At 39.4% G+C, this 18192-nt stretch overlaps 1 protein-coding gene across 1 annotated transcript in view; it reads left to right on the forward strand.

The window, feature by feature from the left end:
* Window positions 1–10315: 10315 nt before the first annotated feature.
* Window positions 10316–18192, forward strand: part of luzp2 (leucine zipper protein 2) — a 145969-nt gene continuing 138092 nt past the window's right edge. The window contains exon 1 of the mRNA XM_047580021.1: window positions 10316–10587. Coding sequence (XP_047435977.1) covers window positions 10526–10587 — 62 coding nt within the window. The 5' untranslated portion in view covers window positions 10316–10525. The remainder of the gene's footprint in view (window positions 10588–18192) is intronic.

Below are 18192 nucleotides of genomic sequence, written 5' to 3' on the forward strand. Positions count from 1 at the left end.
ATGCAAATGATTAAATTGTGCAGTTGTTAACTCAGCAGGTTATTGCTATTAGCACAGTACGTCAGGCATTGTCTAGTCACAATGGTGTGAATGGATGTGAAAACACACAAACAGGCTCTCGATTATAAACATCTGCACTGTTTTTTTTTTCTCTCCTTGTGGCTGGTTGTACCATTATTTGTTACCTTTGGAACAGGTTAATAATCAGTATCGTATTCTTGACATGAAGAAAGCATTCCATTAACCTTTAATATACTACTAGTACTATCTCACCCTATACTGACAGGTAACATAATAGCAAAATAACCTATAAATAACGACAACTCTAGATACTTGCCTTCGTTTTAGTGCAAAGAAGTACTTTAGGAAAATGTTTACATCTAATGTATTTCATGAACAACAAGAAATTTCCTTAGAAAAATAAATATAATAATTGGCACATCTGGCTATATGCTGTCTAGTCCTGGGTCTCTGTGTTGTGCTATGTCCACAACTCTTAATTAAATCAGCATGACAAATTAGGAATAGGTGCCAATTGTATTGAAAAATTGTAGCTAATACCAGTTTTGGCCCACGGCCCGTAATTATAACTCCTCTGGTTTAGAGGAAACTGGACGTATAAAATTGCTTTCCAGAAAAGAAAGAAAAAGCAAGAATTTTAAGTAAGAATATTTGTATTAATTTACATCTATAGACATTATTGGGTCATTAACCTCCTCAGACCCGGCGTCCTTATGTTGAGGCTTGTTGCATCTTATTCTGCTTCATTTGGACCTGTTGTCCTCATAAGGAGACACTTTTGTCTGCCATGTACTGGTAGCGAAGGGTTGATACACTTGTTTATTTATGCTTATTAACTTTTCCAGTTTGGTATGACATGAAAATTTAACAAATTCACAAGCAAGCGTTTTATGACATTGGGATTTCATCATTTTAAATTCTGTTTTTGCTTTTTGCTTGAAAAAAGTCCACATACTTTTTTTTTTTTCAAAAACTACTATTTTATATACTTCTTAGGTTCTACTAATCCCAAAGACCTAAAGATCTTAATCTTATCTTGAAGAAATTCCAGTCAAATGCTTTGGTCTCAGGAGGTTAACAATGTATAATAGCTCAAATGCTTTTGGATGAGGTCAGAACGTAAACATCAGAGCTACTAGACTCTTACAGCTGCTGGACGTTTAGCACCCGCAACCAAATGGTGCATTAGAATGGGATATTAGCCGCATACAAACACGGCTGTAGAAAATATATTCAAGAGTGAACCCCCTTGGTCCCAGTGGCATTCGTTTCTTTCAGTTTGTCTTTGAAGAAAGCTCCTAGTAGGCAGACACAGCGTACCCTCCGTGCTACCATCAAGAAGAGAATCTGACAAAAACAATCACAACTTAAAATCACTGCAGCATATTGACTCAGTTCTGCTGGTTATAACTGTTGGCTTCCATTGGCTGAGTCTTTTATCTTCCCCCACTGGCGGCGCAGCTTCACTTCGTCAGTCTTTATCATTATGTCAAGCGGTGCAGCTGCCTCAGAGATGCACGGATAAAGCTGCATGTTTATGTCCCTCTGGCTTGTGCTGTGGTTGACTGACTGGAGGTCTGTGTTTATGATGCCGCCTGGGCTCTTCCTGCAGTTATTCGTGTGAATCCTCCATTAATTGTGCACCCCTCCTGTGTTGCATGCACCTCCTGCAGGCTGGTTAACATTTTTCTGACCCCTTTTCTTCCATTTACCCTCTTTACTGTGTGTGCATAGATTTTTAAACCAGACATTCATATGGCCACAGAGACTGTGGTATTTGAGGTATTGCAGTTAAAAACACAACTACAGTCCATGTATATATATTCCATTTGAAATTCCCTTTTCTTACTTTAAGTTCATGTCATATGTGAATTTTCCACAGTAATTTAGAAAAAAAAAGGTTTTCTTTTAACACAGTGCATTGTTGCATGTGATGTCAACAATTTAATAGTGCTATATAATATTTGGATTAGTGACATTTTTAAGTGAAACGCAGTTGATGTTCTGTTTGTGGTGAAGTGTCTCACTTATTGCTCGTACATACAGTTGTTCATGTTAGAAATATGCAGTGTCATGCATAAATAATGCCATTTGTGGTCTGAGGAAAGATTCTGTTTTATAAAAAAATGTTACCGTTAGTTTGTGCCAATTTAATTTGGACCAAAATATTGTGATGTTTGTGTCCCTCTCGGGGCATCTGACATAACTATAGCAGTGTGCTGTTAATACTGCTGACTGCAGCATTTTGTTTATCCAGGTCATGCAGAAGCTGCGCGGCCGACTCAACGTATCGAGGTCTTAAAGATGCCTCACTACATATTTGAAGCAGTTTGAGAATAAAAACAAACAAGATGAGATGTGTTAATAACAAAATACACACAATTGTGAATTGTAGGAACTATACCTTTTCTTCCATTTGTTATAACATACTACCACTGTATGCTCCTGTGGTCGGTGGCTGCTGTGGTCAGTCTAAACATCCCTTGCAGTTGAAGTTAGAACCTGAAGGTGGCAGTAAAAATCCACCAGTGAGTTTCAAAAGTAGCCTGCCCCTGAATTATGAGTATTGTTAATCCTCCCACCTCAGACAATTCACTTTGTATTCTTGTAGTACTTCACTGTTCCCTCCTCTCTGGAGTAGTGTATTACAGACAGGCACCCATGTGATGGCACAGCAGTGTGAAGATACCATAGCAATTACTTGGAAAGAATGAGAAGTTCAGTTACCTTTTTCGTCCCCCTCTCTCTGTCTCTTGGCCTCTACTGAGAGAAACATCTCATTCCAGTGCTTAGTAGGTGTTCGAATCAACATTATATACAAATACACATTCCATCTTTCACAATTCTCTAGCTATTCAATTAGTGTTTTGTCGTGTGGCACATGAAAGTCTTTGTAATACAAACAGTATTGTCACATTTTATGCTCCTCTTAATGGCAGAACGCACATTACAAGCACTTCAGAGCCATGGTCTTCATTAAGGAGAATTCTATATACCCGGGTCTTCACAGGAGGACCACAGCCAACTCCACTGAGAGCAGGAAATGGTATAATAGTGGAAATCAGTCCCAGATACGGTCACGTAATGGTAGAAGAGCGATCGATTATAGAACACACAAGAGTTGAACATTAAACCCTGAGGTGACCACAAAGCAGTGGCTGCTGACATTACAGGAGCTCTAAATCTATACGTTTATAGATCTGCAGATGAATACATTGAACGCCCGGAGCCGTGGCACAAGCAGTACAACGACAAACTTGTATTCATTTTCAAGGCCAAAAGTACCAAGGAGGACGGGCAACTCTCACACCTGAGTGGAACAATGCAGCCACATAATAGTTTCTAGACGGGTCACGTGGTTAAAGTAGTAAAACCACTCTTGAGGGCACTGAAGTGAGTTTATGTTGCAGAAATAAGACTGTTTATTGCAAACACATACTGCACATGTCTCGCATAAGGCACATGTAACCCTTTTTTGTACAAGATCAATATTATCTCAGCCATACTGCTGCATTCTTTGCAACCTTGTGAAAACACTCCCACATGCAGGTTTTAGGCCAAAAACAATTCTGCCAGGAATATTAGTTCCATCATTAAGCTTTGGCCACACCACTTCCACTCCCAAAAATTAGACGTGTACAGTGTTGCTGACGAAGGGCTTCTTCCGCCGTGAGTTGCTTTAAGTAATATGATCGAGTAAAGCTCCGAATTGTAAAGTATAATCGGCACTTAATTATACTTAATTATCCAAATTAATAATAGTCTTCTTATGACAATCAAGCGGGTGAATAATTAGCAGATAATACTGTTTAGCTGGGTTTTTCTTTTCGCCTTCACTCATGAGGATGCAGGGTAAGTAGCGCACTGGCTACCAGCCCCACAGAACCACAATAAACCGAGGCACAATCCCCCCACAAATGCTCCCCTCCAGTGACAGCATCACCCTGGTTTAAGGCCAAGGCTCTGCTCCAGGGGTCTCGCTGGAACATTACAATGCACTGGAGTGAACAAAGCTGGACTACAATGACTGAGGTTTTCCTTATTGGTTTCAATTGTGCACAATTTTCGAAATGGCCTATGCTATGGTTAATACAAATCCATGCCTGCTCTGTCTCTAAACATGAATGTCCTGTTGTCTCGCTATTTAACGTGGGTGTCTTGGCTCTTAACTATGGTTTCATTGGTGTCCTGCCAGTTTACCGGCTTAAATGTGGTTGGACGTCCTGGCATGGCCTCCCACTGACTGGTCAGATAGCTGTTTTTGTGAGACCGCACGCTTAAAATAAGCTTTAATTTATCTCACAATGGGGATACATTTATGAAACTGTTCAAAATTAGCATTGGTTTTATTATATCTCCATATTTTGTTTTAGTGCTTGTTATGGTGAAATATTTTGCGTCTGAACCCAGATTGAATCCTCCCCGCCGGCAAATATTCAATACAGTATATCACATTTTCAATAAATAATGTATATTACAATCCCAGGCTTTGTCCCTGTTGAACAGAGAATTTGTGATTTTCTTTTTTTTCTTTTTTTTTTCAATTCATCAGGAATTAATTGTAACCCCATGCTTCATGTGCAGCACTGACAAATGGTAACTGTGAGACAGTTTGAACTGTTTTATCTATCGCCTTTATATAATTTATGGACATCTCTTCTGCAGACTTGGATTTCACAGTTTAATGGTTTTAAATATGCCCTTCCACTTTTATTCACAGTTTATTTTATCCACATAGTTCAGGCTGTTCAGCAATGATTTGGGTTTTCATAATTTATTGTTTAAATCTTTTTATATCCTCTACCACCTACTGGCCACAGGCCTCCCAACGCTACCAGGGAGCCATGTGTAGCGCTCGCATCCAAGACCAGTTTATCCTCCAGAGCAAATTATATTTACTTTAGCGTGCCTTAGCTTTGCCTTCCTTTGCTTATTCAAACATGTAGTGGAAGATCTTTCTTTGCTATCTGAGCCTTGGCATCTTCACTATGTTTAAACAATGCTTCAATCACATTTTAAGGAGGTTACAAAGGAGACACAGAAGGCATCCATTTGTTGACGTACTTTGCTTTTTGTAAAGTGAAGTCTTCACTTGTTAGGTACCTGAACATTGAATTTTCTTTCTCAGTTTTCCTTAGCACGAGCTCATCGCAGTGAATTTTTATACTCTTCAAAATGGTTAAAAGGATGTGGACATAATTAAATTGTCACGGTTGCAACACTTGTATGTACTCTTTTTTTTTAGTGAGCGGCCCTGAAGCTGTTGTCATGGTTACAGAATTGACAACTTGGATCTCTTCTTCTGTCGACTCATTGAAAACGGTTGATTATACAAAGGGTTTTGTAACGTGGGGTGTCGGACCAGTAGACGTGTCAGTGGACATCCCAGGGGCTTCCTTCCTGGGTTCAAAGTAATGGGACTATTTTCTTGCAGCATAAACTGTATTATTAGTAAGTTTGGTATTATGGGGGGAAAAAAATAAAAAAAAGGATGATACAATCGCATCAGTTTATTCACTGTATGGACAGCACAGACACTCCTGCTGCTGGTCTGAAATGAAAACTCTGTGGCAGACAAGTGTCCGTGCAAGTTAGCAACAAGTTGTGTAACCAGAATTGAAAATAAACATGTATTTTCTCAGGTATTTTGCAGACTACGCAGAAAGCCTTAGATTGTTTTTCATCTTGCAGTCAATAAAATCAATTAAAACTACATTAAATCTCTACACTTTTTCAGACCAAGGACCCCCAGACTGATGAGGGATTAAGTAGGGACCCCCTACCTACTGTATGTTGCGGGGAACATGACAGAGTCAATATGCTGCCTCGTGATTGGCTTCAGCAGCGGTAGGGGTGGTGCCTACTGTGTACGGGAAGCTTAGATTGACAGGTCTAGTGCGGTGCTCTCTGCGTGAAACGGTGCGCTGTTGAGACAGCTCCTGTATCATAGAATGAGTGAAGTGCTGAATGATGGATGACGTCTTCTGCCTCCATTTATCCCTTTACTAAAATATGTCAGATGTGTGTGTGTGTGTATATATATATATATATATATCAAAAATGTCTAATCAACCAAAGATTTTGCAACCCCCATACAATACCTCCGCAGACCCCCTAGGGGACCTATGATCTAATGAAAATTGGTCTCTCTGCTTCCTGTTGCTTTGCATTATATCCTATTTTCTCTATTTCTGACTCTACAGCTCAGACTTCAAAACGATATCTCCAGGCTAAAGGGTTAAACAGAATCTTTTTTTCTTTTCTTTTTTTCCCCTCTGTCTGTGACGTACATGCTCCTCATGTATGATCGGTTGATGTATGACACACCAAAATAGCTGCATGTGGATTCATATTTACTGAGATTAGGGTTGTTTTTTTTTCCCCCAGTGTGTCCATATATTTGTTCTTAACGTATGTCGGCAGACTACACATTCCAGACATGACGTCCAGAGCTTATTGCAGCACCACTTCTGTGAAACCATATTTTCATAGCCCTGCACTGAGAGAGCAAACCAAGTGACAGTGACCTGCCTTAAGCTTCAGCTTTCTGCCAGACTTCTTTCTCTTTTTTTTTTTCTTGTTTTCTCTTTCCCTTTCCACATAAAATCTTCAATGGCATTGCAGATGCTGAGAATGGAAATTCATGCAAGGGAACGCTGTGTCTTTTCTTCTCACTCTACTTTTGCAAACTCTGTAAACATACATAATACACTATGGAAATTTTAGGATTTGCCAACATATCTCCTAAAGCTTAATATAAACACTGGGGAAGGAAGGATAAGGAATGAGAAGCTTCGTTTTTCAGAACGTAAACAGTTGTCTGTAAAAAGAGGCAATGTTGCTCATAGACAATTATTTTTCTTTCTATCGTGACTTACTCAGGCAACTGTCAGTCAAGTATTGCTACCTCTGGATATGTTATTGCAAGACGAGTGGAAATTCTTGCCTCCTGGGATCGTTGTAGCCTGAAGGTAAAGAGTGGGGCTTGTGTCCAGAAGACAAACGGAGAAGATTTCAGGATAGGGAAATGTGGACCAAAAAAAAAAAAAAAACAAGACTCACGCTCTGCAATCCCTCAAGAGCCAATACCTGGAATAAGTGCTCTTTAGTAAGGTGTTTAACCAATTCTGCCCAGAGCAGCTACTCAGTGGAACACGGTATTGGTTTTATTTTTTCAATTTCGCTCGTGAGGTGTTTAAGTGTGAGGCGGGGTGTTGCTAAGTAATATGTTCCAAAAACCATTCAGTGGTAAAGAATGGGTTTTATGAGGAAGCGTAAACCGCTACAGATTTTTTCATAAAGCCCAATTTATGCTAGCTTTTATCTAAAAATAACAATAATTGAATAAACCACTTAAAAAGTAAATAAATACATTTTTTAACAATATTTTAGCTCTAAAACAAAATCTCTAATATCTATATGCCCCCAACAGCCCTTGGGAGCTAGTACCAATTTCTTTCCGCAGAAAACTTGAGTGGTCCTCAGAACGTTAGAAGAACAAAAGTACAAACACAGATACCAATATACCGTAATTAATAGTTTAACTTCTGAGAGCAGCCCCGCTAAACCACTGAATCAGCCACTTCTGGTTAGATCGTCTGGCACCTGAAGCCCTGTGGTGCTGCTTAAGCCCAATATCCATCATTTCTTCTGCAGTGACCACTGTGGGAATAAGAAGCTGAGAAATGAACTTTTTTTTATTTTTTTTTTATCTTTTCTTAATATCCAGCAATTCGAGAACCGCCTGTGTAATATTCATGTTTCGTCACTTTTGTGGATGTTAATGATTTTTAATGAATGGTGGAAAAATCCGGACGTAGTAATAATAGAGCTCCATGAGTGCCTTTTTTTTATTATTATTTTAGTTAATGCGACGTGTTTGATAGAAGGGCATGATCCTAGGTGGCTCATATTGTGGGAAGCAGGCTGACAAATGCTTGATATCTGTAGTGATGATCCATTTTTGATAAAGTATTTGGTATGTTCAATGACAAACTGACACAAAAAAAAATGAAAATTTCTCACATTCAAAACCCCTTGCAAGACTGAAACACCTCCTTATGTCATTGTGACTGTAATGTTACATAAAAGAAACAATGGGCTTACAAAAATGCATTTGTATCAAAGCAGAATTCACAAAACAACATTTAGCTGCGCTTGGCTCTGACTAAATCAAAGCGTCTCATTTAGGCTAAATTCAAATGAAGCATTTGCAAACAAAATGCACTAATCAACTGATGTGACATTCAAGCTTAGCTATGGGGATTTATCCGAACGCAATCTTGCTTGTTATCAGCAATTCACGCTCAGTTTATAGTAATTATTCTTCAGTGTGATTAGATGCTCAACAGGTTGGTTTAGCGCGGTGGGACTACAAGTATCGGACTGCTGTGATACCTGATTGAGACAGATTATGCGGGTCCACTGAGGACACTCTCCCTGGTAACCAAGGTAGGCTGGGGTCCAGCAGACTCATTACAACTGGTCACTATGGGTTTCCATGCATGAACTTCTAATTAGACCAAATAAATGGATGGAAATCTTTCAGAATGGAAAACGAGCTACTGCTGCAGCACAATAGACTCCGAACTCTATTAAAACCTGTAATGGGAATCATTTATCATGCCTATGGTGTGTGACCTCCACCCTTTGTATGGACTGCTTAATAATCTACCTGTATTACATGGCTCGGAGCCTCACTTGGAACATCCTCAACATTTTGTTCTTGAGCTGTTCTGATTTTGTCAAGGTTAGCCGTGAATTTCAAGGCACTTCTTAGGGACGCGGAGAGGAGATGATTTCATTACTACACATCCTGGCAAGGTTGTATTCATATATGAGAGTACTTCGCAACATTGGGTTTCACTCTTTATGACCACATTGTCATAATGTAATGTTATACGTTGCATTATACATTTATGTGCTACAGAGAAGTGGTTTCATTTGATGTGACAAGTTTCCAGGAAAGACAGAAGCATGGAGTTGGCAATCATTGTGCGCACTGCAATCATTCAATTAATTCATTTTTCTGTTGGATGAATCCAGTGTTGCCGACCAAGATGAGACAAAGTCCAACAGGTTCCACAATTTAAAAATGCATTTAAAAAAAAAAAATCCTGACGCATGCAAATACCATATCAAGTCGTTTTCATCCATGTAAAGAACTACGCTGTAAGCTCTATTTAGAATTATTTTAGTCAAGCTGGAGAAATGTCACCATTTTTGGTCAACGTGACCAATAAGTGAAGAGCGTGTTGTGACGGTGCATTAATGTGATGGCGCCTTTTCTTTTATTGCCATGTATCTGATTGTTTCTTTAACCCTCATACCTGATTCTAAAACTGTTAGGTTGTTACCATTAAGGGACAAAAATAGCACATGTTAATATTTATTTCCACTGTTTTTAGTCGCATAAATCTTTTACTCCAATTCAGGACTAATCACATATACCAAAAGTTTGATTATTTTCTGACTTTTAATCATTTATATGCCAGTGTTTGTGTTATATGCCAGTGGTGCCGTGAGCACCAAAGTGGATTAAAAGATTTATGTTTGAAAAAAAAAGAGTAGAAAAAAACATTAACACGTGCTATTTTTGAAGAGGACGCTTTTGTCCTTTAATGGTGAAAACGTAACAATTTACATAGTGTAAAAATGGAGCATTATGGGATTTGAGTTTGAAATATCAAAAAGTTATCAAAAAATAAAACAAAATAAAAAATACGCACCTTTGCCAAATGTCATATCAAAAAGCATAACCACCACAAAGTTATCAAAAATAAATAAATAAATAAAATGGAAAATGACACTTTTGTCCTTATCTGGGCGTTAATTTCAGTTTATTATCCCAACTAGTTTTCTCCCATAGTTAAGATAATTGATTTTTTCCCCCATTTTCATTGTTTACACACTTCTTTTCTTCTATTAATGATCATTAATATGCATTAGGAATATGTTAATGTGGCCTCCTGAACCAAACTTTACTGTTACTGAACAGTTGTCTTGTAGTGGCAGCCTCCAGACTGCTTACTAAATGTTTTGCTGTATCTCCACCTATCAGCATGCAGGTAGTAAACAGAATGAAATGAATGGAGAGAGATGTATTGCTGAGGAAACAACCAGTACCAAACAATGGCAAAAAAAAAAAAAAAAAAGCCTCTCGCCAATAGCTGAAGCTTCACGGGCGCTGACATCATATCACTCCCACATCTCCCTCTCTTGATTTCAGCCCCACCCGCTCCTTTCCATTACCAAGTCGGTCCGTGTCCCTGTGTTATTTAAAGCCAGAGATCCTCCCTCTCGCCGAGCCACTGTGTTGCATCTGTCTGCCTCGCTGCTTGTGTGTCTGGGTGGGGGTGTGTGTGTGCGTGTATGTGTGTATGTGTATGAGAGTGCGCTAAAAAACCCAAGCAGCCAGAGGGAGAGCTAGAGAGCAGGGAGAGAGACACGGGGAAGAGGCAAAAAGCATCTGAGAAGGGAGAAAGAACGGGACTGTGAGACAGCTATGAAATTCATCCAAGCTATTTGCTTACTGCTCCTCTGTCCAGCCTTAAGCCTCAACACCAGGTAAGCGATGAATAAGAGGAGATGTTTTTTTTTTCTCTGTCAATTTTTCCCTGCTGGAGACTCTCAAACAAAAGAGGGTATAGGTTCAAGGCATAGCCAATCATAGATTACTAATCTGATGGTCTGTTCAGTCCCGCCAAATAGTGAAGCCTTAATTCGTCCTGGCAGAGGCTCTCTGTGCGCTAAGCATGTTGGAGATTGAAAGACTTAAGAGGAGGACGGAAGGGCTTCTCTGTTGAACTAGGCTATTATCTTTCTCAGTTTAGTGCAGGCTGAGAGACAGTTGTCCTTTTGTGGTGCTAATTCATTGAATTTGCCTCCTCCGAAGCTTCCTGAATAGTGGCGACATTGCTTTTTGGGACTTTTGCTGCCTGCTGGTCTGGGAGGGAGCAAGTTGAAGTCGGGGGAACTGAGAGAAAGGACAAGGCTACTTGTGTTGCAGTGCCTTTTTTAAAAAAAAAAAAAAAAAAAGAGCAGGTGTGTGTGTGGAGAGTGTGTGTGTTTATGTACATGTACTTATCTGCAACATAAGCCTTTGAGAGAAGCTGCCGGAGGAGTGATGGAGAAAAATAATGAATAAGAGAAAAATGTGTAGACGGATGCGGGGGGTTGTGGTGGGTTTGATGATTAATTAAATCATTGATAAAATCATCCTTCTTCACTGCCAGTGCCTGACACCACTGCCTTAACGAGAGCCGCGAGAGGAAATTCGGGGCTTTGACTATACCACGGAGACATCACACGCAGGAAGGCATGCATTATAAAACTTGCCTCTCCTTTTTCTCCTCGTTGCCCCAAAACATGTCAATACTGCTTCCATCGCTCTCTCTCTCTCTTTTTGTGGAGAATTAGGGGAATGCAGTTGCTGGGGACTGGATGCGCGGGCAGACCGACGGCTTTGAACTCTGTGCTTTGTTGTTGATGTTAACTTAAAGGGGCGAATACCTACAATTGACATCAAATAATTTGTTTTTCCTCTGGAGTTACAGCTGAAAGGTTTGCAGAGAAAGTCAAGGTTATTATCCAACATATTTGTCAATAGCACAGCGATGCGCTGATGATTTATGAGTCATATAACTGGGGGCTGTATTGATGTATTAACCTCTAGCATTTAACAGTCAGCAAATTAAGCACCCACACACCCTTTAACACGCCTACAATTTTAATTCTCACATAAGACTAATTCATAAGTAACCTCCTGGCAGCAACTTTGGAAACATTCAGTCTTATTGTTTAACGTGCATGCAGAGACATTTATTTGTCTTTTTTTCCAAGCTATGAAACCAGTAATTATCTTTGTCTCACAAGGTTGATTTTTAAACCGCGTGAACCATAATCAACCTTTTGAGGTGATCTTTTGGATACTGATTGAAGAGGGAGGCATTATGGCAGCAATTTAGCAGGTCAACACAGATTGTATGCCACCTCTTGAGGCATGAAAATGAATTGCTAGAAAGCGCAGATATGATTAAAGTTTTGTTAGAGTTTTTTTTTTTTTTTTTTTTTGCTCAGTTCAAACCATAATATGCTTGCAAGGCTGTGTTTGAATACAAGGGAGAGCGCTATCACAGACGAGGTAATACGTCAGCCATGATTGACTGGACCTTAATAGGACGGGAGAACAAAAGTAATGCGTCTGTGATGCCACATCAGCCTGCCTTGCTTTCAGGAAGCAATTCCAACTTGAACCTGGTTTGTTTGTATCAAACTTCTGTTTGAACTTTCACTCTATTTTCTAATATTTGACCATGGCCAAGACAGTGGTCACACATTTTTGCAGTGCGGATGGTGCACGAGACAAAACCTAAAATAAGAAATTACTTGTGAGAAGGCGAGAAGGTTTCTTAAGGGCTGGGAGTCTTCAGATGGCTATATTTGTTTAGCTATTTTAATTAAAAAAGATGGCAGTAAAGCATTTCCAAGGACATATGTGTATAGTTTTTTATCTTATAAACATTTGCCGTCTCCACAAGTGTCCATTGATGGATTCAATTAAAAGTCTCCACTGAGCAGGGATCCGTGATATCTTCTCAATTCCATCTCTGTGCCCTTCCTCCAGCCATGGTCGATACGTCTACTGTTAAACCCGTCACATATACAGTATTAGCTATTCTTTTAATAGCCAGTAGTAATTAGTGGGCTTATTAACCTGCTATACTTTAAAGCCACTCTGCTGACAACAGTAGGCTCTGACATATTTAACATTAAACTACGGAAACTGCTTTTATTATTGCTGACAAGTTCTTGAGAACAGAACACTCTTCCTTGCTGCCTGTTTCCGCCTCATTTCTTTCTGGTCGTTAAAACCACGAGTGAAACTTTGGAATAATGTAATGCTATAAGTAGATTTTGGTTTTTGGTCTAGCCTGTACCTTTCTCTTGCTGATTTCTTCCTCCAGCACCTGCCGTCGTATTTTTGTTGTCATCCTGGAGGTCATGAGTCCAAACACTGCTTATCATTTGTGACGCCTTCATTTTTTTTTTTTTTTTTTTTTCTCCTTGTAGCGAGACACTGAAGAGACTGACTGCGAGGTACATCTGTGGCAGCAAAATGAATTGTGACTTGAGCTGTCTAGTCCTCGCACTGCTCTGCCTCGCTTTGCTTCAGCCGCTATCGTCTCATCAGCGGTGCGTGCGAGAATCCATTTCATATGCTAAATGCAGCCCCCATTGTGTGACCGGATAGAGTCACCTTAAGGCATGACAACTAATGAAAAAGGAACCGTGTCAATTTATATGTATGACGGCTGTGCCTGTTCCCAACTTAATTCTGTTTACCACCTTAGCTTCTAAAATACACCTCATAGGCTTACTTGCTGTTGTGTGAATGTATGTTCTATAATGGCGATGCATTCAACATTATAAAACGCTGAGTCTAATTTGTGAAATTAACCTTGCTCACATGAGAGTTGGATGTAGACGCATTTGGCTTTAATGAATTGAGCCGGTTACTGGGGCCACATAATACTGGTGCAGGGCCATGTGTCATTGCAGCAATCAATGGGTACTTAGGCAGAACACAAGGCTGCATTGACACGAGCCCCATGAGATATGACCGTCCACCTCTGGGTCAGGACTGGGAGGCTACTACAGTAAGACCGCTTTTATATGCATTTGACTTGTTGTGATTTTTTTTTTTTTTTTTTTTTTTATATTCCCTCCCCCCCTCCCCTCCATACAGATCAAAACGGCTCCACCTTTTTACACTTTCAAATATTCCCTTTCAGAATGTTTCTTGAAACGCACCTGACACATTTTCCTGACACCATCTTTGATGTCTCTTACCTTAGCAGACTCTTCTTGGAAACGCTGATATCTGGTGGGACCTCCACCACATCAAAAATGTATGAGTATTTTGGACGGCAATTAAAAGGACGACAGAGAGCCTTGGATTATACATATAGTGCAGTGGCACTGCTTTATATATTAATATCTGCTTGGCCTCATTGTGAGTGAAATAGTCTCTCTCCTTGATCTTAAATACGGTCGGACATATAAATGAGGATAGTTAATGACTTGGAGGAATGAATGATGGAGCTTGGTGACAATTGAAATGAATTCTACATAACATTGTTGACCATGATGATAATCTTTTATTACAATATAAGAATATTCATGCTGCTGCAAGCAATCAAACGGAATATCATGCCATCATTTACATTAAAATGATCAACTTGATGCACAAGAATGATCTGGTATTTATTCATTATGTACTTCTCAAGGAACTGGTTCTCTGTTGATTATGTTCCTGGAAGACACCGAAACGTACTTTCGCCTCACATTCGTCCGTCAGCGCTGCAGAGTCGCATGTTTGCCCGGTTTAAAACGTTCCACAGGTCATCATATATGCCAAATATACGTACAGCAGCAGAGATAAGCTCAGCAGATATTTCATTGAACGAGCACTTGCAGCGCAATTTGCATTTCTTTTTGAAGTCTGCACCGTCTTGATGAAACCTACGGAGCGAAGTTGCACGACAAATGTCGTCTGACACATGGGGGAAGTGAGAATTGACTCGAGGTCAAGTGTGGAGCAGATGCGCTATAAGACCTAGCTATCGACCGCGGGGAGATGGTAATGTCAATCCATACATTGACGAGACTGCAAATGGTTAGCAGGGGTAATGACAACGTGGAAACAATCCACCTCTTATCCCGCGCCATTGTTTATCAGTCTGATAATGAAAGAGCAACTGCTTTGAACAAATAACCTACATAAAAAAAAAAAAAAAAAACATGTTTAAGTGATGCTCGGCTGTGTCGCCATTTGTCTTGATTGTTATTGAGTGAAAGCTCCATCATTATCTAAATGAACTGATGCTTTATTTATACTCAGGTACGTCGCGGCAGAGTGACATGTTTAAACTGACACCCTTGCATAAGCATCTACGCATTTTGCCGATCGGCACTTTCCTGGGAAGTGGTTCAAGGAGCAATTTGTAAAATGGTTTGAAGAAAAAAAAAAAAGAAAAAGAAGGTGCAGTACCTGTCTTCAGCTGGGGCCGCTGTTGTTCCAGAGCTAAAGCTGCTCAGTTTAAGTAGATTGCTACTTCCGCCTAGTCACAGTCAGGAAGGAACTAACAGCTGTGCAAGGTGATTGATGGAGTTGTTGGCGTGGCAATAGCACACAGCTGCCCATCCAGATTTTTAAGCTTCTTAGTCCTCGTTCCTTTTATTTCTGCGAAACATGGGCATTTGGGCAAACAGTGCTTTTGTCTACTGTAAACGCAAGGTTTGTACCATCTTGTGGTTCAGAGTGTTTTTTCAAGATGTAATTAGCAAGCTAATTTCCCGCAGATGTCACACAACAATAAATAGACCTCTTCAAAATTCTGTCGGCAGTTTTAGTTAATTTTTGAATGATTTAAATCTTTACTTATTCTTAACGAGTCTACAAATTACAAAGTGTCTGAAGTGATGGCGCACCACAATGGAGATTGTTCATTTGCTGTGCAATGGCAAACTCTCATTGTGCAACTGTGATTTTTCATGTTTCCGCCTATACAACATAGCACATTTGTGATACGTAGGGAGAAGAGAAATAAGCATGACTTCTGAATCTGTTTTTTCCCCCCCATACCATCAAAAAATTTGTATAGCAGAGGCGTGATTATTGAGATACTTTGAGGTGTCCACATCTTCAAGATGAAAGAAAATGATATTTGTGCAACCTGGGAATGTCCTCAACGCAAATCAAACCGTGAAAGATAATTGAAATTCAAAGGACATGGAATAATGGTTACACCATGGCAACCGCACTGGCCACACTGACAGTAATGAAGTGAGCTACAATAAACAGAACCTTGGGCAGCTCCTGCAAATGTAAAGTAATTAAAAGGACCAAGATTGGTGCAGGGTGAGAAGTAGCCAAATGTTTTGTATTCGAGGCAACATTTCAGGTAGTGTGTTCCGTGAAGACATTTGAAATGACAACAGCGTTTATTCTTGACACTTGAAAGTGTGTGTCATAGATTACCTGGCATCGCACTTCCTGGAACACAACGTTTTATCATGGAAACGCATCGTCTTCTGATGTCGCATACGAGAGGTTGGAGGGTGGATGCTTGATGGAAAAACAAGGATGTTTCAGAGGAAATGACAGACAGAATTTATTAGAAATGTACAGGCATTGCCAGGCTGGTATCCTTTTCTTAAACAAACAAAAAAAGACTGTTGATATTTTAACAGTCAAAGATGTTCTGAGGATTGTTTGAATAATGAGGGGAAACTCATCTAACCTGCCATTAAATTGATCTTAACAGGCTTTGAACCGAATCGTCATTCTCCTCGAGTAACAAATGCGCCTTGACATTATTATCATCTCAAAAAGTTGCATCACGGCATATAACACGGACAGATGAATGCACTTCAAATGAATTGGAAATGCTAATTGTCTGAAGCTGTGTAGCAATGCAAAGTAGGCATAATTCTATTTTACTCAGTGAATAATATATTTAGCTGAATGATTTAAGTGTTTTGTCAGTCACAATATTTATACAAGCAAAGACTTTTTACAACCAACACTGGACATTTTAATCCATCTGTTGTCAATTAAATATGATATATATATATATATATATATATATATATATATATATATATATATATATATATATATTCATATATTCATATATATATATATATATATATATATATATATATATATATTCATATATATATATATATATTCAAATGATTATGCTTCTATAGATTGGTGGAATTGCTCTCATCTGTATCATAATCATTGAATATGAAGGACTAACTCTGTGGCGCAGAAATAATGTGCCATATTTCATTAAAAATAGGTTCCTCCTATATCTGGAAACCAGGCTGACCTTTAAATCAAGTGATGATTTTTCACTATGAGCTATAGGCCACCCTTAACGTGAATTCTGTTGTTTTGTTAAGTCCCTACCAGCGGAGTAAAGACTGTGATGTTAAAGAAAGCTGTCGTTACACAAAACACTGAACAGGCTCGGGTCTTGTGAAATGAAAGGGAACAGACCATGTAGACCGAATTAATAGCGCTCCCCATGCCAGAGCGGGTTGGAGTCTAACACTGTGCGCCTGTCAGACGGTCTTACTGCTGGAATTCCACCAACGTAACAGTTCTCACAAGGTAATTCACCTTCATCTTGCAAAGCTAATTTAAATACAAACCCGAAACCAAACACTTCACTTTTCGTGAAGGTGATATACAGTACTACTGGTATGTGTATTGGGTATCCCGTGCTGGGTACTGCATTATGTACGAATACAAAAAAAAATATAGGGGAATCATTTGGGAGAAGTGCGATTCCTCCAGAAATTGAACTTCTCACCTTGAATTCTAATTTTCCCCAAACACTTTAAACCATGGTACGCTGAGAATCTGACATTTCCACTGTCTGTTATGGATCAAACTGCTTGTTTCATGTTCATTTTGTTCCTTTCTTTCTTCAGCACCTTTTATTTAATGTAGCACCACTTTTCCTCCCCTTTTGGATCTGCTCTTAGTCTCTGGAAATATCCACCTAGATGCTCCACTATCTTCATGTGTTTGTCTCTGTGTCTTTTTGCAATTTGGTGATGTCCGTGTACAGTGAGTTTGTTGTTGTTGTTGTTGTTGTTTTAAAAAAAAGCTTACAGCCCACAGCAACCAGAAACAACTCTGTGGGAGATTGAATGCGAACCAATACGGTGAAGTTGTGAATTTAATAATTAATGCTGCCATAAAACCTCCTGTAACAGCAAAGACGGCTTCAGATTCCTGTTATAATACCTCTTGGTTTTCATTATCTTCATTTGATATTGCAGAAATATCGCCTCCTTCCTTCTGTACTTTGGATGTGGATCCTCACAGCTGTATCGTCCAGCACTTGATTCTGTCATTACAGATATTAGTCACTGTTGTAATTTGTTGCAATTTAATTGCTCGCTCCCTGTAAACATGATGCTCATGCTCTTTCAGCGGTGAGTCATTAGTAGCATGCCTGCCTGTTTTTTTTTTTTTTTTTTTTTTTTTTTTTTTTTTTACAGTGAGGCGCAAGATTTATAACCAGAACAAAACAAAAACTGAACGCCATGCCCTGTCACGGTGTCACTGTGTATAAAATGTCGTATTAA

Source organism: Mugil cephalus, chromosome 3 (assembly GCF_022458985.1).
Source record: "Mugil cephalus isolate CIBA_MC_2020 chromosome 3, CIBA_Mcephalus_1.1, whole genome shotgun sequence".
Classification (NCBI taxonomy): domain Eukaryota; kingdom Metazoa; phylum Chordata; class Actinopteri; order Mugiliformes; family Mugilidae; genus Mugil; species Mugil cephalus.